Source organism: Euprymna scolopes, chromosome 14, assembly GCF_053919585.1.
Source record: "Euprymna scolopes isolate OS-2025 chromosome 14, ASM5391958v1, whole genome shotgun sequence".
In the NCBI taxonomy this organism is placed as follows: Eukaryota; Metazoa; Mollusca; class Cephalopoda; order Sepiida; family Sepiolidae; genus Euprymna; species Euprymna scolopes.
This window is the reverse complement of record NC_136495.1, coordinates 17,839,784-17,864,751: the sequence shown is the minus strand read 5'-3', so window position 1 is coordinate 17,864,751 and position 24,968 is coordinate 17,839,784. Positions and strand designations below refer to the sequence as shown.

The window sequence follows — 24,968 nt, the reverse complement described above, 5'->3', positions numbered from 1 at the left end:
TTCAGGCAACGTCGTTCTACTGCAGATATTTTAAAAGTCATTTCTGAGCGCATTTACCATGTACTGGATAAGGCGAGCAAAACCAGTGCTGTAGCTCTTGATATATCTAAGGCCTTTGACAAAGTATGGCAGAAAGGACTGCTAATGAAAATTAAATCGTACGGTATAACTGGACGAATACTAAATATCATTAGATCCTTCTTAGACAATAGAACCATCCAGGTTGTCATTGATGAACGTTCATTCAAGCAGGATAACATTCATCCGGGCGTGCCCCAGGGGTCGATTTTTGGACCATTATTATTCTTGACATTAATTAACGACTCCTGATAAGATTGTGTTCGAGATGGGTATATTTACTGATGATACTATGCACGAGGGAAGAATAGATATACACAACTCTAAAACAATGGCAGGATTCTTAGAAAATGACCTCCAGACCATAGTGGAAAGGGGCCTAAGCTGCTCTCCTTCAACAATTACAAAACGCCTCTCCAACCGCCTATATCCATGAAAAATAACACCCTACCTGAGAATTCTTCCTTCAAACTCCTCAGTTTAACATTCATGGGCAATATGAACTGGAACAAATACATTGAAGACACTGCAAAGGCTGCTGCAAAGAAGGTGGATTCCCTTTATACTTCTAGAAGACTACTCACACCTGAGAGTATCCTGTACCTCTACAAAGCCACCATTCGCCCATGCATGGAGTATTGTTGCCACATCTGGGCTGGTGCATCTACCACAAGTCTCTCCCTCTTGGATAGGGTCCAAAAAAGAGTCTTCAATTTAACAGGTCCCACTTTGTCAACTAAGCTTCAACCCCTGTCCCATCGCCACAATGTTGTATCTCTGTGCCTGTTTTGCAAGTGTTTTAATGGAATGTGTTCTGATGAGCTTGTGCCCACTAACATACATATCCCTGACAAACCCGCTCAGCAACAAAATCACACCCCTTCACTGTTGAGGTCTCTAAATGCCAGAAAGCTTTCTACTCTAACAATTTTTTCCTTCAAACCTCTAGACTCTGGAATTCCCTTCATGTTACCTGCTTCATTGACTGTACTGATATGCAGAAGTTTAAACGTAATGTAAACCAACATCTTGTTAATTTTTCCTAGGCATGGTTTGGAATAGTAGCCCCTTACGTCCAACTGGCGATATGCCTTGTTAGGGATCAAAAATTCGATAACAATCCAACCATATTTTGGTAAGAATAAATTTCTGTGCATGTTTGACTTGTCCACCAACTTTCAGTTATAAAAGTCCAACACTCTTTGATTCATAAGTCTCTTCCACATCCCAGAAGTCTCCGCATCTTTCTAGAAGTCTGGATGATGTTTTCCGTCCTCGATATTTCCATCCTTCCAGATCTTTCATGATCATTTTTTGCGGTGATGACCAATGTCAATTTCTAGCATATTTTATTTTTTAATTATTTTTTATATTTTTTAATTATTATTGATATTTTTTAATTATTTTTGATATTTTTTAATTATTTTTGATATTTTTGATTATTTTTGATATTTTTTAATTATTTTTGATATTTTTTAATTATTTTTGATATTTTTTAATTATTTTTGATATTTTTTTTAATTATTTTTGATATTTTTTAAGTATTTTTAATATTTTTTAAGTATTTTTGATATTTTTTAATTATTTATTTCATTTCATTTCAGTTTATTTTATTTTGTTTGTTTATTTATTTCTGCTTTTTCAGAGACTTAACAGACGAAGAACGCATCAAAAAGCTGAAAATATATTACACACACGTATTCTGGGGTGTAAGTATTGTTTGTTGTTTCTATTTATTTATCTTCCACGAGGGCAAAGTTAGACTCAAGGGCGGCTTTATATGTGTGTGTGTGTGTGGGGGGTAAACCAAGCTCCCATCATAAGGAGCACTCTGGATTGAAACAAAAATATAAATTGTTTCAGTCCAGAAGGATTCCTCATTCAGTAATAATGGACAGAATAAAAAAGAAATATAGAATCAGAACAGATACTATATTTTGCTCTTTAGTTGTTGTAATTATTATGAATGGTTATTTTTTTTTTAACCCTAACCCTAACCAGCACCTCGAAGGGCACTGCTGATTAATTTTTGTTGATTTCTTTCTTTGGGTATGAAGCAAATGGTACGATAGGAGGGGATTATTTGAACACCTTAAAAACTAAGTTTTCCTCCTTTCCCCATCAACGCTCGAATCCCTATTTTCCCCCAGTTGAAATGAATGGCTTGAGGAAGCTTCTTGCTTTGATACTCTGCTAGGACTGATTTTCACTCCAGACGTAAAATGGAAGATTTGCATCCAAATTGCATTATTTTGATTATTCAGACTACTATTCTTATTTTGGATATTAGTCTCACAACGTTTCGGCTGATGTAACCTCCAACCTTTGTCAGATTCATTTGTTGAACTTGGAAATCTGTACAGAATTTGGAACGGAACCCTTTATTTAATTTGCTGGAATAGATTGCTTATGTTAACGGGTAGAAAACTTTTGTAATTCATAATTATATTCTTAGTATCGTCTGTACTCACGATTAGACCATCAACCTCTAGAAGACCATCTCTCAAAAGTGATTAACATAGCACTTTATCCGATGCGCCACAGGTTCATGTGAGAACAGTAGTCCGAATGATCCAAATAATATAAAATATCAATCTTCATCTAAAAAAAAAAAAAAGCTGAAATATCGTTTAATCTGCTGCAGGAAAAAATGATTGGATCATTCTATCGCTCGAGAAAGTACCCAACTGATACAATCCTTTACTGATATAAAAACCAGATATGATCTTAAATGGAGTATTATTGCCACGTTTGTGGAATTGCAGCTCTGAAAACTCTTTGTTGGCTCGACAGAGTTCAAAATGGATTCTGAAATCATGTGGAGTAGAAGTGTTAATTAATTATTATGTTATTCTTCTTGCCCGTAGTAAGGATTGGACCGTCACCCTCCAAGAGATTGTCAATTACAACTGATTACAATCAACACCATTAATCGTTACGAGACTGCTCAGGCATTTTTTAGGGTCAAGGTTCACTAATTCTAGCACACTAGTTTTTTAACTTAACACTTGGCTTTGTGTCGAATCTCTTTTGAGGAGCAAATAAAATAAGAAAACTAAATAATTATTAATATTAGGTTGGTTTTATTTATTTTATTAGGTTGGTTTTATTTATTTTATTAGGTTGGTTTTATTTATTTTATTAGGTTGGTTTTATTTATTCTATTAGGTTGGTTTTATTTATTTATTTTATTAGGTTGGTTTTATTTATTTATTTTATTAGGTTGGTTTTATTTATTTTATTTTATTAGGTTGGTTTTATTTATTTTATTTTATTAGGTTGGTTTTATTTATTTTATTGGGTTGGTTTTATTTATTTTATTTTATTGGGTTGGTTTTATTTATTTTATTGGGTTGGTTTTATTTATTTTATTTTATTAGGTTGGTTTTATTTATTTATTTTATTAGGTTGGTTTTATTTATTTTATTTTATTAGGTTGGTTTTATTTATTTTATTAGGTTGGTTTTATTTATTTTATTTTATTAGGTTGGTTTTATTTATTTTATTAGGTTGGTTTTATTTATTTTATTTTATTAGGTTGGTTTTATTTATTTTATTTTATTAGGTTGGTTTTATTTATTTTATTTTATTAGGTTGGTTTTATTTATTTATTTTATTAGGTTGGTTTTATTTATTTTATTGGGTTGGTTTTATTTATTTTATTTTATTAGGTTGGTTTTATTTATTTTATTGGGTTGGTTTTATTTATTTTATTTTATTGGGTTGGTTTTATTTATTTTATTGGGTTGGTTTTATTTATTTTATTTTATTAGGTTGGTTTTATTTATTTTATTAGGTTGGTTTTATTTATTTTATTTTATTAGGTTGGTTTTATTTATTTTATTAGGTTGGTTTTATTTATTCTATTAGGTTAGTTTTATTTATTTTATTAAGTTGGTGCAAAAATAATGCCGTTTTTAATTAGATATATATAAGAAAAAACGATATTATTTTAGCGCCAACCTAATAAAATAAATATATTAGTTGTATTAACTAATTTATGTATATACTCATATACTAATATATATATATATATATATATATATATATATATATATATATATATATATGCATATATATATATATATATATATATATATATATATATATATATATATATATATATATATATTGCCTATTAAAAATGGGCATAATACATTGACTTAGAATGAGTGATTTATGCCATATTAATGGTTGAATATTTGATTAAATTTGTATTCATTTTTGCATTAAATACTAATCCCTATTAATCCTTGTTAATCCTTAACTGTGCATTAAACGGATATCATAATACTTAGCTCGCTGCATCTTATCATAAAAATGATCCATACCAAAATTTCAGCCAAATCGGCACAGTAGTTTCCGAGACAAAGTGGGATGGACAGACATGATGATGATGATGATGATGATGATGATGATGATGATGATGATGATGATGATGATGATGATGATTTCGATTTCGATTTCGATTTTGATTTCGATTATATTTCTCTTCAGATATTATTTTAGTTTTGAAAAGTTTGTTTTTTTCAATTTTGGAAAAAGCATTGTAACTCTGAAAGAGTATTATGGTTCTGAAAAAAAAAGTGTGGATTCAGTCCACTTATCAAAAGTTTGCCAAAGGTTGTCGTGTAGGTAATTTAACACTTTCTATGTGTGTATTTTTTTTTTCAAATCATGTCAATCTGCTGTATTATGATGATGATGATGATGATGATGATGATGATGATGATGATGATGATGATGATGGGTTTTTTTTTCAAATCAGGTCAATCTGCTGTATGATGATGATGATGATGATGATGATGATGATGATGATGATGATGATGATGATGATGATTTTTTATTTCTTTTTCAAATCAGGTCAATCTGCTGTATAATAACATCAACACAACAGGTGCGAGCTTCGGAGTAAATTTGATCGGATTCATTGTTGAACCGGTAAGAAATAATTTACCATTAAATCATCTCTTTATTTTTTTCTTTGACTTTTTTTTTTTAACTCTTTTTCACCTATAACAAGGTGTACTGCCACTTGGACGTAAGGGACTACTGTTTGAGATCATTTCTAACAGGAGATTTTGGGGAGTTGAGTAGCGAGATGTCCATTCACATTATATTTAAACTTCTGCATGTTAGTGCAATAAAGGAATCAGGAAACAGGGAGGAGATTCCAAAGTGTAGCAGTCCGAGAGAATAAAGAGTAGAAGGTACAGGGATGCAAAATTATGACAAGAAGAAGGAGACATTGGAACCTGACCGATAATGTGAGACCTATTAGATTTGAGACTCGTTTTTGAACCCTGTTCTAGAGGGAGAAGCTAGTGATAGATGTACCTATCCAGATGTGATAAAAATGGTCTATATATGGGAGAATAGTGGCGTCGCAATATTTTTGATATGAGAGTATAATCACTGAAAGTTGGAAGATCCTACTTATAGATGCTGCTGATAGGAACTGACGGATCAAATTGAGCCACGTTCTGCTATCAACCAATCAGAAACCAGAATTGCTCCATAAAAATATTGAATCTTTTAGCATTCAAGCACATATTTGTCAACATGAGAAGGATCTTTTGCTCTTTGCCTGCAAAATTATATATTTTTTTTTTTTTACAAAGGCATCACCACATTATCAAGGCCAAGAGGCCACTCAAGGATAAGGGTTAAAGAGTGTACAGTAGAAATTGGACAATATAGTAATCATTAGTAATGAAAATTTGGTAAATTTAATAACTTATATGGAACGACTCATCAAGAACTTATTTACTTTAGACTTGAACACAACCATATTGTAGTCAACCGGAAAGCAGGAAAACGGAAGACAATTCCACAGGCATGCAGTTCTAAGAAAGAAGCTTTGTTCATGGAATCTACGTTTAGGTTTAGGCACAGATAAAGAGTGGGGGGAATTATTGATAGTGTTTACAGCTAGGCGAGTGTTTCTTGTGAAAGTTTGGCGAGGGGGGGGACCATAGATTGAAGCTCAGTCGAACACTTTCCATGAAAATAACGATACATAAGAGACAGACTCGCAACATCTCTTCTGTGAGATAGAGGTTGCAAGGAAGAGAAAAGGACATCTACTATGAGGCTACGAAGTCTATTTTGAACTCTATCAAGGCAGGCCAAGTCCTTTCTAGCAGCTCCTGCCCAGATGTGGCAACAGTATTCCATCCTTGGACATGCCTGGCTCTTATATAGATAGAGAATAGCATCAGCAGAGAGATATCTACCGGATCGATAAAAATATCCCACCATTTTTCCAGCGGCCTTGGCAACAGATTTGATGTTTATATCCACTGAAAATTCTTCATGTCCAGGACTTGTACAGAATAGCTACCCATTGGAAACTCTTCTGAAATCAAACATGGCTTCCAATTCAAAAAGTGGCTTTGTAGAGATCTAGAATACTATCAGGTAATTGTAACAGCACAGGAGAGGCAGCCCACCTTCTTTGCAGCAGCTTTGGCAATATCCTCAATGTATTTGTTCCTATTTCTTGATGCTTTTGCTTTGGTTATTGTTGGGTTTTTTCTCAACATTCATTATGATGATGATTTTTGTTGGCATCGATAATTGAGTACTTGCGGGAGGGACCATGTGAAGATTGACAACGTTCCTAAGTGAAAGTGTTTCTGTGGAACGAACTGAGTTCGAACTTGGCACACCTAGATTGTCAGGCTGCATCGTTAACCACTGAGCCACCATCGCCTCCCTATGATGATTCTTTATTAGAGCATGCTCTTCTTGAACTTCGCACAGATTGTTAGGATCGTACATTTTAGCAATTTCAAATGAATCAGAATTTTAAACAAGCAAAAAATAAAGTAAGGAATCTTCTTTGTTTTTTGTTTTTTTGTTTTTGTTTTTTGTTTTTTTTGCATTTTTATTTAAATCTTACAATCTATACAAATAACACAGAAGGTGTATGTACGTGCGTGTGTCTGAATGCGTGTAAATATGTAACCGAGAAACTCTTAAACTCACATAACACTGAAATTAACAGGAAATAGTAACCATACACTAAGGATGGTTTAGAATAAGTGAACTCTTTGTTTGGATGGATGAATAACGCATACAGAAATATGTCGGCAAGTTGAAATGCAAAATATTCGTTTCAACTTGCCGACATATTTCTGTTAGTTTTGCACAAATTCATCGATAGTTTGGACTGTTTTAATTTTAAATTTTCTTATCTATCGAGTTAACTCCATCGGCAGAGAATGCGACTGGATTGCTAAAATGTGTTGCCTTTGATTCTAGCTGATGTCACCCAAGTCAGTTTGTTAACTTTTGAAATCAGTAATTATATATATATATATATATATATATATATATATATATATATATATATATATATATATATATATATATATATGTGTGTGTGTGTGTGTGTGTGTGTGTGTGTGTGTGTGTGTGTGTGTGTGTATATATATATATATATATATATATATATATATGTGTGTGTGTGTGTGTGTGTATATATATATATATATATATATATATATATATATATATATATATAGAGAGAGAGAGAGAGAGAGAGAGAGAGAGAGAATTGGCTTTGTAATAATAAATACGTAATCTGCACGAATTAAAATATATTTAAGTATAATTTACGACCCGGCAAGGTCGCCCTCCCCTACCTCGCAAGTCAACAATAAAGAAGATCGTTCAAAACGTCAGGTTCTCTCCTAACTGGTTTTCTTAAAAAATACTTTAATTCACACTAAACAAGTCATTGAGATGTAAGCGGCTGGTGTGAATTAGGATGCTCCTATCAACTAGAATAATCGAAAAGATCATATTCCAAAAATCACGTTAATTGATCAAGTAGTTTTATTTTATTAATTTATTTTATTGCGGACTATTATCCTCATCTTTTTTTAGTTGTTGTTTCATGACGTTTCGGCCAACTATTCCTCTGGCCTTTGTCAAGTGGTAACCGCGACGGATAGGAACTCTGAACCTCCTAACTGCATCCTCACTAATTACTGCCTCCCATAGTTGTTGTTGTCTCACCACGTTTTCGCCAAGTAAACCTCTGCCCAGCTTTGGGTAGGATTGATACTGCTATCTTCAGGCAATGCTCACCTGGAACCATAGAGATTCAACATCTCTATCGTTTGCGCCACGGGCCCCAAAAGGGCGATCAAAGTTGGATATTTTATCTTATAAATCCACGTTTTATTTGTTATCTGATCTTCCATTGTCGGGTCCGTACCGAATGGTATATATATATTATTTAATTGGAAGATCATGACTATTTCATTGGTTCAGCGTTTCGGCACCTTTTGGCGTTTTACATAAATTGCCCAGAAATATAGCACGATTTTTATTCTGCATTAAGTACCTATTTTTTTATTTATTTATTTATTGCTAAAATAATATTTCTATTAGTGGCGGGGCTCTTCTACAAAAGATCAAAATATCTATTATTGTAGAACTTAATCAGCGCTTATTGTTTCTTTTCATTGCAGGATAGCACGTCTCTTTATCAATATGGAAATATTACAACGCGCGATTATCTTAACGGCTCACTCACTCTGAACTTTCTTGCTGAACACGAAAGCGTCGAAAACGCCGATCATGTTGTCATGTTTTCAAAGTAAGTTTTACTCATTTTTTTATTATCTATATATTAATACGATAGCGTGTGTGTTCCTTTGTGTATCACGCTTACATCTTTCTCCTTCCGAGTGACTGTTGTTTAATTGTTATGACCTTCCATTTCTTGTAATAAATAATTTTACCAAGAATTCTTCATAAGTTTTGGTTTCGGTTTCGATTATAGCTGATGGCACTCAAGTCATCTAATTTTATTTATAAATAATTTAACTAAGAATTCTTCATAAGTTTTGGTTTCGGTTTCGATTCAAGCTTATGCACCCAAGTCATATGGATGCATATTTTAATTTTTGAAACGACAAATTTATAATATATAAGAATTGATAAAAAAAATAATTGAATCTACAATAATATATATGAAATCTGCATGAATTAAAAGATCATATTTAAGCGTATTGTACGGCTTGGTTATGCTGGGCGTCCCTACTAGCTTAGATAAATACTTTAGCAGTGTCAACAAAAAAACTACAATAATTTCAGGGTGTCTCCATTTACGCTGAAAACGCACAGAATGCCAACATCAATATATTACAAATGGAAGAGTCCGTTGTGGAATTTCCACAGGTCCCGCTAGTTATTATTATTATTATTATTATTATTATTATTATTATTATTATTATTATCATTATTAATTTATTTATTTATTTTTTACACAAGTGCACTTTTTTTCAGAAGAGTGATACTGATGAAAAGGAAAGACAATTCAAAATATTTTTCCCCAATATTCTAAAATAACTGCTATAATTCTTAAGACTTTTATTTAATTAAATAAATTATCTTTTGGTGCTTGTTAAGATAGACAAATCGATTTTTTTTAATATGTCGTTTTAAGCAAAAACAATACTACTTTCTTAATTTGCATATCGAAAATTGCAATATATTTTAAAATTCCGAAAATTCACTGAGTAGAAAGTTATTTATAGTTAAAAGTAATTTTTTACGGAATATTCTGTAAAATTGTATTTTTCTTAGACATTATAAAGTAGGCAATAAGAGTCTACACATAGGGGACATAACTCGGAGCGCATATTTTAGATTACTTGTTCATGGCTGCAATATTTGTTTCTATAGCGATAGACTCTATTTTACTAAAACACAATAGCAGTTTTTTTTTCAATGAATTTTCGTAATTTTTGGATATATTAATATTTTCGACACAACAATTAAGTATGTAACATTGTTTTTGCTGAAAATAACATATTTAAAAAATCTATTTGTCGACTCTATCTGAACAAGCACCAATCTTTTTCAACAAAAAAGAAAGTTATATGAAAATAAAATACATTCCAACCCTATTGTAGTATTCTAAACTTAATGTTATATTTTATTTGTGCATTTAAAAATATTTATTTCAAAAACTATTTATTTCAAAAACTATTTATTTAAAAACACTATTTATTTTAAAAATTATTTATTTCAAAAATTATTTATTTAAAAAAGCTATTTATTTTTTAAAATATTTATTTTTAAAATTATTTATTTAAAAAGTTATTTATTTTTTTAAATATTTATTTAAAAAATTATTTATTTAAAAACCATTAATTCTAAAAATTATTTATTTAAAAAAAATTATTTTAAAAATAATTTATTTTACAAATAATTATTTTTAAATATAGAATATTACATTTTATTGGTAAATTTTCAAATTAATTTTTTTTTTTTAATTTTACAATTTAAATTAATTCAATAAATGTTTCAGTAAAAAAAATGTTTTGGTTGGATTACTTTGTTACTTTATTGAACTTGTTTTGAATTACCAGAAAAGTTTGATTAGAATAATAAAATTAATTTTGGATTGTTTCCCCTTTCTGCTAGTATAACTCTTACGAAAATTAAAACAAAAATAAAACTTATGGCGAGTTAAAGTGCACTTGTGCCATTTATCTTTTACTTAAAGTATTTTTTCTTTTTTCTTTTATTATGGTGCAACCTTGCACTACTGTTAGAGGCTTCGTCGGTCATTAAGTGTGTCAGTTGATAGAAAACAGCATATGAGACGATGATTGAAACTGGGAAAAATGTGATTATTTTAGAGGACGATTCAACAAGAATTTTTACTATTGGATTTGAAAACGACTATGCTGTAGTCAATTGGGAAGCAGCCCTTTGATACTATGTTTAGTTTTATATGCAAAGAAGAAGAAAGGAAAGGTGGCAGTAGGAAGACGCGTTTTTGCTGTGAATGGGGGAGAAAGGAACACATGACCTATTATACTCTAGGAGTAGTCGACGGTTATGAAGGGAATGATAAATTTGTTCCCTCAGTTGTGTAATTAGTATTTTCCACATTGTTGGTAAACAGGTTATCTTTTATTTTCCACATTGTAGGTAAACAGGTTATCTTTTATTTTCCACATTGTTGGTAAACAGGTTATCTTTTATTTTCCACATTGTAGGTAAACAGGCCTGTAGTTGCTGGGGATGGTCCCTTTTTCTGTGTCTTTTTGCACCAGTTTGGTTCTACCTTTTGGTAATCCATTCTGATACATGTGCTTTGTGGATGCATCTTTCCAGGTTCTGAACTAGCCTTTAATGTAGTGTTGTGAAATTCTTAAACCAATAGGCATGTATTCGTCATGACCTGGTGCTCTTCAGTTGGCCATTTTTCGGAAAGTTGTCTTGAGAGTTTCCTTGCTGATTTCATTTTTTGTTCCTTTTTCGATTTGCTGTGACTTCTTTCATTTCTTTCAGCCATTCTGCTTTTCTGTTATGATTCTTTCGTTCTTCTCATATCTGGAGTGTTTCGTTTCTTTCAAGTTTGGTTGTTCTTTTTTTGTTTTTCCTCCGTTTACATTTTGGTAGAATTAGTTTTCATTATTTTCAAAGGTCCTGTTTCCTGTTTTGCTTGCACTGTTCAGATTTGTATCGGTATCATCTTGCTTCTTTTGCTGCTATTTTTTTTTTTTTGCTTTAATTCTTCTTGTTTCTTGTTGAGTCTCTCCTTGCTGGTCACATTTTTACTTTTCCATCCTCTTCTAGTTGTTTTCATCTTGTTTATTGCTTTGACTTCTTTCTTTAGTTTGTTGATCTGGGTTTTCAGTCTCAATTCCCATTCAGATTTTGTTGGTCCTTTTTCTTTTTCCATCTATTTTTCTACTTTAAACTTTATACTTACTGTCTAGGCCCCTGCATAGATTAAATTGTTTAGATCTGTAATGGTCTCTGTTGAGATGTATGGGAGGAGTTTGTTCACCTTCTCTGTTTCAGTTTTCAGTTTTTTTCACTCTTGGTTTCTTAAGGATGGAAGCTTTGTTTTGTCCTCGTTTCGTTAAGTTTCCTGATGTTTTCTACTTCAGTTGATTCATTTTGTTAAGTTCTGTTCTTTCAAAGATCTCTGTCTCCATGTTTCTTGTATCCCAGTTTTGCAGGTCTTCTGCCTCCGGAGTTCCTATGTTTGGAACTCCATCAAGAGGCTTTTCTTCGTCAGTTCCGTCATGTGTCTTTTGTTGTATTTCATTCGGTTCTAGATTTGAAAGCCAGCTTCTTTTGGTGATAAGTTTCGCTTGGTCTGCTGTTCTGATGTATGGCAGTCACTGGGCATCTCCCATAACTCTTTCATCCGTTTGTGATATCCTGGGTCTTTTGGGATGACTTCTGTACTAGCATTCTATTACCAGTCTATTCTCTTTTTTTATCCATTTCTTCCTTTGGTTTTTGGGTTTGTGTTGATTACTTTGTTTCGCCTGGTGTTTTATCTGTATTGTTTTGGTACCTGAAATTAGAGGGGATACTTACGTGTTCTGTGTCGGTGATAAAGTTGTTTCTGAAATTAGAAGAGGAGCCAACAGTCACAGAATGACGACTGAATCCCCCCCCATGTTGGCCACTGAGGGAGAACCTGCCATTTATGACACCCAAGACTTTCTTCTGGGTCCCACATTGCATCTTATTTGTGAGTTGCATATTTCATGTTGTGGTGTTTGTGGCAACACCAAACTCAGAATTGTTTTACCTGTGGTTCTGTCAGAGGGATAGTAGTGTTTACCTGTCACATAGGTGAGAGGCACTGTGCACTCACACGCACATTAAACATGAACAGACGATACAAAGACGAGGACAAAGAAAGACTAAGTTTTGTACTTTGTATAAGTAGAAATTTGTCTTCTGTAAGGGAAATTTGAAGATAGGTCTCCCTTACACGGGTGCGCATAGTCACTAGCAATGAAGAGAATGAGTGGTCTTAGTCCCCCCCCCCCCGTTGATAATTAGTTCCCCCCCTTTTTTCTTTTATATTCACATAAGAATAAAATACTAAAGCAAATTCAGTAACTAAGTAAGGTGCAGATTAAAAATTATAGACTGTGTGACTAAATTACAAAGATTCGTGAATAAATATAGGTAGGTAAGACAGTTATGTTCTTATACTCCAAACGAAATATGATTAGTAGAGGAAAAATCAAAGAAAGACAAATTAAAATATATGAAACAAATAAGTAAACTATTTCTTCCTTGCTTATTCCGATTATTCAGGCAAACCAAACAAAAGAAAAGAGTCTCCATGAATGCTTCAAAAAATGGATACTCCTCACATAATATTCTTTTTAACCAAGTAGTACTGGCGTTTTCGCGTTCAACCCTAACGCATTCAGGATGCATTAGTTGGTGAATCACTAAGATCAGCCTACATAGTCTGCTGGTGATGGTGAATTCTGCTTATATTTAGCAGGGTTGTGAATGAACAGATACACCAGTTTTTCGCATGGGTTATGGGGGGAGGCTACTTATAGGTATTATTATTTGGGGTAAGAGATTTCAGTTCTTCGAATAGAATTTCATTTACAACGACATTCCCGACAGAAAACAATACCTATTAAACTTATCTCTAAATGAACTTTTTGCTTTTTTGAGGGGGGTTTTTTTCCTGTTTTTGTTGAGAATTTCAAACAAAGATGTTACATAGGTTAAATCAAAGAAATTATTATTATTATTATTATTATTATTATTATTATTAATTAATTAATTAATTAATTATTATTTGCCTATTATTATTATTTGCCTAATTAATATTATTTGTACGTGTGTCTGTCTAGGACAACTTGCTACTTGATTTGAGGAGAAAGCACGTTTCTTTCATTCTTTCGAGTTCTACATAGTAAATAACATTGCAATTATAATAATAAAATATTTAATATAAATTTATGTTTAACGGAACTTACTGTGTTTCGTCTAAATAATGGAACATGTCTAGGTTACGGTTTAACTGTGGTTGAGTAAACAATGCAGCGATTGGCCAAATGTTTTTTTTTTAATTTGGATTATCCAATGAAAATACGTCTTACAAACCAAATGTGTATGGAGAGAAACTGTTCCTCTAAATTAATAGCGGATTTAATTTACAATACCAAAATTGAAATACGCAACAATAATAATGATTTTGTTTAAGTATGTGTTTTACAAGACGTTTACATGTGTACATGGTAACCGTGGAAGTATATCTGTGTGTACGAGTGAAAAGTTTCTGTCTTCCTTTATGTATGACAATTTTAAAACTCGAGCAGGACTAAATATTAAAATCGAAGAGAGAGATCAACAGTAAAATTTTGTTTTCTAATAACGTAGACCAATATGTGGCAAAAATCACTAACTGAACAGATTTATTCTCGTGCCTTGTGCCACCGAAGTTAATTGCACACAAATGATGTAGGGGGTAGACTGATTTTACTTTGTGTATAAGATATTAAATTCTGTATTTTACTTTAACCTTTTCGTTACAGACACAATATATCTGATATTCCTTCAACTGTGGGTAAGTCAATTTAATACACCTCCTGCTTCATCTTTCAAAATCTGTTGAAACCGTGTTCGTCATTCGCAAAACTCTAGATCTCTCTAACGTTCTATTCGTTACGATCGTCTCCCCTTGCCTATGCGGTCAACACGTGTCATTTGACCAACTCTTCTTCTGACACTTTCATATCTTTTTAACCTTCACTTTTGATTGAATAACATTAATTTAAATGTTTAAGTTCCAAATTTTTTAGATGAGGATTGATAATTTGTATTATTTTGAGTTATTTAGATTACTGTTCTCATCTTCAGTGTTATTCTTACAATGTTGTAGCTATAACACTATCAGCCGGTCACTGAGGTGTGACTGGCTTCACGTGTTACACTAAATGTCTTAAAGTGGTCTCGGGAAGATATGAAGATGGCCGTCATTAGGGTCTATAAGAAGAAAAGCATACATGAGATGTTGGATGTGCTGTATGGCTCTTTCTTCTCCCAAGAAACGTCTTGACCTCTTCACCTCGGTGGCGTCCTGACTGGAATTTTCTTTCTTCGTCCTTTGGACCGCTTCGTTGTTTCAATGAAGGCATTTATGAGGGCCTTTATGGCAGACACAAGAAAGATGACACGCGACACAATTGTACTATATGGAACATAACTATTTATTTTACATTAGATACAATATATATTACAAAAAAACTTTTACAATTTAAAACTGGACAATAGGCTTTTCAAAGCTAACTAACCTAACTAGTTTTGAGGGATGGGGATGCTCCCCCTCCCCTCGTTTACGGAGAGACAAAAATTATGGTGCTCACTTCATGACGGCCTGAACAGAAAGAGGGAGAGCTCTAGGAAAGGGAATTATGGGAAGGCGTTTCTTTGTATCTCTACGCACATAGCCAAATCACCACTAGGCCATGTTGCAGAGTGTGTTAGAAACAGTGGCACAGAGAAATAGTGCCACACAGCTAATGTAACCTCCGATCTTCTTCAGGTGAAAAAGAGACATTTTGGAGACGTTTTGGGGACTGCTTCCCGGTTGTATACAAAGAACTTTCATTTTCTTCCTCTATGTACTTAAACCTAATCGGATTTTCCATGAACAGAATTTCTTTCCAAAAACTTTCCATTTGTGGAACACATTAGCATGAGACTGCTTCTTTGTTGACTACAACACAGTTGTATCTCCAGTCTAACCTCAGTAAATACTTGTCGAACAGTCTTCTTAAATAATCCATCTCATTCAATCTTTCCGATCCTTTCATAATATTGTTCATCATCAACTGACAATCTCAATAGCTCTTATCCTCGAGTAGCTTTTAACTTTGATAAGTGGTAACTCATTAGTATAAAATTACTGTTTTTGTTGGTCCCTTTCGTATTGGGTTTTTAATACACCAGTCAACTGGTGTAATGATAAATAAACAACGACATCTTTATTATTATTATAATGGAGATGTCGTGTCTGTAAGTTTATAATCCAAGCTAGGATTATCTTTTAAACGAACCATGATGTTAATTGACATCAGTCTATGTATGTATCAACCTATGTATGTACTAGCAGGGACATCCAGCTTCGTCCGGGAATGAATAAGAATCTATATGCATTGTTATTCTCTGTATTACCACTTTTATTCTTTATTTTTTATTTCTTATCTTAGTTGTTATTTTCACTACGTTCCAGCTGATGTAACCTCCAACCTTCTTTAGGTGAAAATTGTCGAACTTAGCAGACTTTATGCTTAATGTACCCAACGATTTTATTCCCTTTGTCTTCTAATACCACACTACCTTCAGTCAGCAGTTGAACCCTTAGTTTGGGTGTTCAAATTGTGGCTGTTTGTACAGTTCCAAGTGGATTACTTATCTAACCCAGTCAAGTACTTTTTTCGTCAGATTGCTGCATTTACTTATGATGTGGCTTACTGTCTCGCCTCTTTTTCTACAGAGTCTACACTTTTTTTCAACTTGTCATCCATTTCGTTTGTTTTAATCATACTATTTTGTGCGAGTGTCTGCAGCAATTCTATTTCTATTTTCATATGTCCTTATTCCCTGTCAGCATAATATATCACTATAACTATGCTATACTACGTGGATAAATAACACTTAAAAAAAAAAATAATGCTGAACAGATGGCATTTAATGACAAAGTAGTTCGTTTTATAACATTTTACACTAAGTAGTTTCAAATATATTTCACCACGTGTTGCCAGCAAAAATCAATTATAAATTAGAGTAAAAAATATTGAAAACTGAATATATCCCTATGTAATTGTTTGTGTACTTGCATGTACAAGAAGTTGTCTCCCTTTGTCTGAATCATCAATAGTCGCCTCCCTTGTTAGGGCTGTCATCATAATATAATTATTTTTAGGTTATATTAAATAGCTGTACAAAAACGAGTATTATTATTTACTCACTAAGAGTTCTCACATCTGTTGTTATTGGTGATTTGTCGCCAATAAATATAGTGGTTTTCTTTGAAATTTAAATGGTAATAAAGCTCATCAAGATTCCATTACTTTTCATATCCTTCTAATCGAGGTCTGGGTAGTGCTGTTTCTCTTCATCTTTTTCATTTTCTCAAACTATTCAGGGCCATTTTACAGGGTATCCATCAATGTTGACATTATCAATGGAAAGATTCCAGTGTTTTCTTAGATTCCAATACAATTAACGATTCTGTTCTCAATTCTCGATTCCAATACAATTACTGATTCCAGTTCTTTTTAAATTTCGAAGTATCTACTTATAGTGTTTCTTTTTGTTTTTTTAATTTTTGGATTATGGTAAAAATTTGCAACATTTTTACCTGTGCCATTTTTCTAGTGCCATTTTTACCTAAATTTCTAATCATGATCTGTTGGTTTTAATTTTACTGTCATTTAAAATGAATAACTATTTATCATTTCATCATTAATACCAACAATGGAAAACGAAGTCTAAAAAATAAAATTTTAAAAGCCGTTCTTGGAATCGGAAATTAGATTAAAATTTTTATGATTCTGATACTAATTCTGATGCTCTCAAAAGTTCCGATTTTTCCGATTTCCAATTCTGATTAATTATCCCAATAGTAGTCTTGGCCTGAGTTTCTACTTACCTGTGATTAATCATTGTCATCTGGTCTCGTGGGTTGGTTTCTGCACTCTAAGATTTTTTCGTGTACATAGTTTGCATGGTGCTATGTTTCCCATTGATTCCAATTTCTTCTAATCGTTTTTCAAGTGTTTTGAAATTGTAGCCAGTACTCCCACAATTATTGATATCACAGTAGTCTTATTTACATTCAATATTTCTTTCAACTCTTTGACAAGTTCCATGTATTTGATTAGTTTTTCTGCCTCCTTCAACTTCACCCAGTGAACTGCTGGAATGCTGAAATGTACTATTTGGCAATTTTTCCTTCTAATTGACTATTATCATGTCCGGTCTTCTTGTTTGGATGCATATGTCTATTAAAAGAGTTGACATCATATTATTATTATTTTTTTATTTATTTTTTTTATTTTTATTATTATTTTGTTTGTTAACTTCATTATGTTGTGATGCTTTACCCCAGTTAATTTTTCACGCAATAGCGGGTTTTTACACCAAACTTAGTGAGTATATTCAAAGGGTCAATTAGATACAAAGCACCTGACATAGGATGTTTGCTGTGCCGAGCAGAACCAACTTCTGGAGTACGGTGATGTTGTACTTCATTCGCAAGGAGTTCAACCGTTTCTCAAGATCATCTGGAATTGAGCCAAGTGCACCTATGATAATTTGCATAATGGAAGTTTTTTCGTTCCAAAACCGAGCAATCTTCACTCTCAGTTTTTTCGTTCCAAAACCGAGCAATCTTCACTCTCAGTTTTTTCGTTCCAAAACCGAGCAATCTTCACTCTCAGTTTTTTCGTTCCAAAACCGAGCAATCTTCACTCTCAGTTTTTTCGTTCCAAAACCGAGCAATCTTCACTCTCAGTTTTTGATAGTTTCATAGTTTTTCATTCTTCTTGCCTGATAAGCTGATGTCGTTTGGGCAAGCCACATCAACAATTTGACGTTCATTGTCTTTTTATTCACAACTACAATATCTCGTTTCCTCTGAGTTATCTCTCAATCACACTGAACCATGAAATCCCAGAGAATCTTAACTTCCTCATTTTCCACTACCGCTTCTGGGAATGTTAGAACTACTTGTCTCTCACTTGGATTCCAGACTTTTGGCACAAACTCCAATGCAAATTTGCACAAACTTTGTCATGGCGCCATTTGTACTCTTTTTGAGCAAATCTAGAACATGCACTAACAATGTGTGGCATTGTTTCAAGAGATACACCACACAGTCCACACTCGTCAGAACAGTCCTTCCTGTAGATGTTTTTATTGATTGCATTTGTATTTAGTGTCTGCTCCTGAGCAGCAAATATAAGATTTTCTTTCTCTCTTTTTAATTCACTTTTAGGCAGAAAATTGTGCGTATTTAATTGCATTTGAATCTTGCTCAAACTGATCATGAAGTTTAATTTTTTTCCAACTCAGTCATCTTTTCTGCTTCGATTCTTTCCTTGTATTTCTGCTTATCTTTCAATGATTTTTTATCTAGCTTTTCCTCTTTTTGCCACTGCTGCAAGTAACACATCATGACGAATAATTTCCGTGCGTTTCTATCAAGCTGTTTCATTTCTTTCTGTGCTCATCCTACAAAAGCTGCACTGTACCAAATTACAGCAACATCCCATGAATCGATAAGAGTCAAGATTTCAAGAGCAGTTTGAGTCTCTCCATATTTACTTCTTTAGTCTTCTCTTTCATTTCAATACAGAGCATTGTGTCAAGTTCAAGTATCCCCAGGTACTTGTAGCCTTCTGCATCAGGATCTCCAAATCTTTCACCATTTGGCAAAATGATGCTTTTCATTATTATCTTATTATTTACTAGAAGTTTTCACACATGTCATCAAAGATTTCTCTTTAAGAACAACCTGTGGTTTTCCGTGGAGTCTAAGTGACTATTATTATTATTATTATTATTATTATATATGGTACAATCACGTTCACACACTGGTTCCCGTCAGATCACTGAAGTTAAGCAATATTGAGCCTGGTCAGTACTAAAATGGGTGACTATTTCAGAATTCCAGGTGCTGCATGTCCTCTCTGCTTATCTCAGCATTGCTTCCACTCAGTCTTGGGCCTCTCCTTGCCACTGGACCCAAGCAGTGCTGATTTAGGATAGGTGTGGTCGAAGATTGCGCAACCCTTGCTGCACAATTATGTGCACAGTGACCCTTACAGAGGTTGTCTCTTGTTGTTATTATTTATTTTTTATCATTATTATTATTTGTACTCACTAGGAGTTCTCACACATCTCATCAACAGAGATTACTCACTGACAACAACTGGTAGTCTTCCCTGGAGTTTGAGTAACAACATGTCTCCCCATATTTTCAGTACTCTTCACCTTTTTCGATAAACTTTATAAATGAATTTGCGTTATCGCAACAGCCGTTTGCTATTAACTTCTTGTTGGCAATGATTGTTGGTATTCACTAGAATTTGGGTGATAATAAGCTTCTCCAGTTCCCTTTATACCCATCCAGTGGAGGCCTAGTTAGTGCTTTTTTTCTCAGTTTTTCCATCCTCCTGAACCCTTCATGACTATTTGGTGTAGTGCCAGTTGATGTTAACTTACAATTATATGGTTTCAGTTTTCTTGATTTCTTGCGGTGTTCTTTTATCTTTTTGTTTTACTTTTGTTACAGTTTCTTTGGTTGCAGTTTATGACTCGTTAGCTCATGTATATTGGTTTCTGCATTCAAGGGTTTTCCTTAATATTTCAGCCGTCTTTATTATTGTTTTCCATTGTATCTTCTCAGTCATTCTTCTGATTCCAATCTCTCCTATTCTTTTTTCAAAGTTTTTTTCGATATTACTCCTACTATTATTGGTGTTATCTTCACTCTCTTCATCTTCCATATCCCTTTCATCTGTCTGGCCAGTTTCATGTATTTCTTTAACTGTCTCCGTGATATTCACTCTGGTTTGCTGGAATGTCGAAGTCTATGATTTGACAGGACTTTTCCTTCTTGTTAACTATTATGACACTCGGTCTCCTTGCTTTGATGGTTGCATCTGTTTGTACGTCCATGTCCAATAGGATTTTATGATTTCCGTTTTTAAGAACTGCTGTCAGTTTGTGATTGTACCATTTATTATTATTGGATCACAAGGAATTTTCACACAGGTCATCAAAGATCTCCTTGAAAAAAGCCTATGATGTTCCCTGGAAGCTGAGTGACAACAAGTCTCCCCAGATTTCCAGTACTCTCCACCTCTTTTGATAACATTTGCAAATAAATTTGCGTTATCGCAACAGCTGCTTGCTATTAATTTCTCATTGGCAGCGGCCATTGGTTTTCACTGGAATTTGAGTGGCAATAAGCCTCCCCAAGGTCTCAGTTCTCCTCGCACTTATCCAGCGGAGGTCTGGTCAGTGCTCACTTCTTGGTCTTTCCTTCCTCCTTGACTCTACTTGGCTATTCGGTCTCACTCTTTTTTTTGGGGGGGGGGCAGTGATGTAGTAATGAGGGATGGGGGTAGGGTTAGATAACTTATAGGTATGCAGCTTCTTGGTTCCATGTTCTTGGTTCCATGTAGTGCTTCATGTTTTGTCTCTGCAGCAGTTTGCCTGGTCTGCACTTGTGGTTCATGTGTGTTAGTCTCCACATTCAAGGGTTTTCCTTAATATTTCAGCTGTTTTCATTATTGTTGTTCATCGTATTTTTCCAGTCATTCCTCTGATTCCAATTTCTCCTATATTATTATCTAAATATTAATTTACTTGTCTGACGTCCGGTATCACAAAAAAAAAACATCATCATCGCAAACATTAATTAATGAGAAACGAATTACCTCCCTTTATAGTAGCTCATTATCAGTTAAAAATCATTGAAACCATTTCCTCTTCCAAAATTTTCCAAACAAAAACATGTGTGTCTGTGTTACGGTTTCAAATTGGCTATTTTATTTTATTTTATTTTATTTATTTTATTTTATTTTATGATTTTAAAAAATAAAGTCATGTTGAGAGGAGACTGTAGGTTTTTGTTTATTTTAGTTTCTTTTTAAAATTTAAAAAATGTGCAAGTGAATTGATATCTGTTCCTTTATAATTCATATTAAAAATTATTCAGAAAAAAAAAACAATGTGTTGTATATTGAATATAAATTAATTAAAAAAATGTAATTTTTTTAATTATTTTTTTAGCTTTAAAAGGTTAAAAAAGAACTTCTTAAATAAATTGTTTTAAATTCGTTATTTGTTTTATCTTATTTTTTATTCATTTTATTTGTAATGTGTTTTAAAAAATTTCAACTACCATGGAATTTCCACGGGTTCTACTAGTTATTATTATTATTATTATTATTTTTATTATTATTATTATTATTATTATTATTATTATTATTATTATTATTATTTACTTACTCGGAGTTTCCACACAAGTGATTATCAGTGATTGCTAATTTAGCAATAACAAGTGACGTTCTCTGGAGTCTGGGTGACAGGAAGTTTCTTCAGAGCTCCAGCACTCTTTACCGCTTTCGATAAGCATTACAAATCATTATCGCAACATTTACTAATAATTTCTGGTTGAAAATAACAAATAAATTATTCAGATGTTTTTCTTTTTTTTCTTTTTTTATTTTTTACACATTGATCACCACTTATCAAGGCCCGGAAGCCACTCAGGGATAAGGGTTATTGCAAGTACATTACGTTAGTGTGGAGATTTGATGAAATGTTTACTTAAGGGGGCGGTTCATTAGGAATTTGTTAACATTGGACTTGAAGACATCCAAGTTGTAGTCCGGTGGGAAGCAGGCAGACGGAACAGAGCTTTCATCTTTTGTTTCATTTTGTTAAGTTTTCCATTTTTTTTTTCTACAGGATTGGCTAATGTAGGCGCCATGTGCACACCCCAAAGTGTTTCGTTGTGTAAAGTGCTGGGAAGTTTTGAAGAAATACACGTTGTTGCTCACGAAATTGGACACAGGTAATTCGACAGTAGCAATAGTAGTAATAGTAGTAATAGTAGTAGCAACAGCAGCAGTAGCATTAGTTGTAGTAATAATAGTAGTAGCAGTAATAGCACCAGTAATGATAGTGTTACATGATAAGGGCTGTCCCCTTTTCATGTAAGTATAAAAATAAAGAGATTTAGTTAAAATGAAAATGGAATAGAATAGACGAAATTCGAACCTCGTAATTTAGGTTTAGAAATAGATTACGAGAGAGAATTAGCAAATGGAATGTAAAAACAAACCATTGTTTAGCTTAGAGATAAAATAGCTTTAAGAAAAGAATATATATATATATAAGAGTCTTATTAAAAGTGTGTCTTAGAGACTTAGAAAGTCTTATTAAGAGGAATGTTTTTGTCTGTGTTCGTGTTATAAAGAGATTCATATCTATAAAATGTTCATACTTAGAAGTGTAGAAGTTCTTTGAGTGTTGAGACAGTCTTAGTGTTCACATTGTGTATGTAAAGACATTTTAAACTACATGATATAGAAGACATATAATGACAATTTCCACTTTACCTTTTTGGTAGAATTACAACACAAAGACGACGTTTATAAAAACACATGATGAGTTTATTTCCATGGACCGGCCGGTGGCTTTGCTTCCAGGAATTCAAAGTTTCACATTTTATGTTTCAAAGGTTACCGTCTCGCTTCTAAACGTTCGATTCCCAACTTCAGACTATCATCTGTCGTCCTCAAACTCCCTCTGACTCTCTCCCAGACTCTCTCTGTTTCTCCCTGCTTAACTCTAAAGTTTCTAACTATATCGAGAACTTCCCATTTTCCATGACGTCATACACATGTTAAAACATGTGTCTTCTTTCACGTGTTCTGGAAATGCGTGTCCAAAACTTTTTCCTTTGTTTACAAAAGGAATTTTAACCTATATTCCCAGTAACCTATATTTCCAATATGTTAGAAACATGTTTATTAAATTATCTTATAGTTGCATTCCTCAATTTAATTTCATAACAGAATTGACAATGCACATTCTTTTCTTAAAACTATTTTATCTCTAAGCTAAACAATGGTTTGTTTTTTACATTCCATTTGCTAATTCTCTCTCGTAATCTATTTCTAAACCTAAATTACGAGGTTCGAATTTCGTCTATTCTATTCCATTTTCATTTTAACTAAATCTCTTTATTTTTATACTTACATGAAAAGGGGACAGCCCTTATCATGTAACAATAGTACTAGTAGTAATAGCAGCAGTAGTAGTAAGAGTACTACAAGTAGTAATAATACTAATAGCAATAGTTATAATATTAGAAGCAGCAGCACTACTACTACTAATACTACTACTACTACTAGTATTATTATTTTTTTTTTTATTCAAACCTGGTATATGACATCATCAATATGAATTTAAATCTACTGTTGCTGGGGTTTGTATGGCAGCGTCAAGTCATAGTCTCAGTGAGACACAGCAAAAATACTGTTAAATATTGTTAAAATTTATTATTGGAATTTATTGTCAATTTGCAGCTTGTGATTCACTTGCTGTTTTTCCTCAAAATAAACGCATTCTTCAATTTTGAATTCAACGTCTGCCCACATTCTTTTGCAAAAAAAAAAAAAAAAACTGCCGACGCCATTCCATTTTAGTATACTTTTCAAATCGTCATACTAATAAATACGGGTGATATGCAAGATATCAAAACCTCCACAAGTCTATTTCGCCCTCTCAGCGAGGTCACAAATTTAGTAACTGCAACCCCATGTAAAGGAATAACATCACCCACCCACCCCTTGTGCAAATGTGATCACATGCAAGCCGTATGTTATGACTGAAACTTAGTGCACAAGTCAGACATAGAGTGATGTTAATTTTTGTAGCGTCCATATTACATCTCTCTTTGTCTGTCTGTTTGTCTGTTCATTCCAGTTTTCTGGGAAATTACTGGGCCAATCTGGCTGAAATTTTGCATGGACTTTTGTTATGATAAGGTGCAGCAAACTAATTATTATGGTATCCATTCCATGCACATTTAGAGATTAATAGAAATTAGTATTTATTTTAATGAATGCAAATTTAACCATATTCTACCATCAATTTGGCATAAGACACCCATTCTAATTTAATACGATATAATTTTTGCCTAAAAGTCTAGTTTGTTTATAACTGTCTATTTTAAAATAAAAGCTGTTAGATCTTATGTTTGAAATTTTGTGGCTAATTTAGGCATAGAAATATGTTTATTTTTTTACAATAATCTCATTATTTTATCACTTTCAAAAATAAAGACTGTTGGACCCTTATGACTGAGTGTTGACGGACAAGTCAGGCATAGAGTGATCTTTATTTTTTGTATAATCTATATTACATTTTTCATAATCTGTCTGTTTGTCTCACTGCCCGCTCCACTTTTTCTCAAATACTACAGAGCCGATCTGGCACCGATCTATGTACCTTTGCTGTGATTAGGTGCGGCAAACTAAGCATTATGATAT

At 33.0% G+C, this 24,968-nt stretch overlaps 1 protein-coding gene across 2 annotated transcripts in view; it reads left to right on the top strand.

The window, feature by feature from the left end:
• Positions 1 to 24,968, top strand: part of LOC145292881 (A disintegrin and metalloproteinase with thrombospondin motifs 16-like) — a 91,924-nt gene that overhangs the window by 44,104 nt on the left and 22,852 nt on the right. For both annotated transcript variants that reach the window (XM_080139002.1, XM_080139003.1), the window contains exons 6-10: positions 1,724 to 1,787; positions 4,942 to 5,019; positions 8,562 to 8,689; positions 14,424 to 14,455; positions 22,378 to 22,483. In XM_080139002.1, coding sequence (XP_079995128.1) covers positions 1,724 to 1,787; positions 4,942 to 5,019; positions 8,562 to 8,689; positions 14,424 to 14,455; positions 22,378 to 22,483 — 408 coding nt within the window. The remainder of the gene's footprint in view (positions 1 to 1,723; positions 1,788 to 4,941; positions 5,020 to 8,561; positions 8,690 to 14,423; positions 14,456 to 22,377; positions 22,484 to 24,968) is intronic.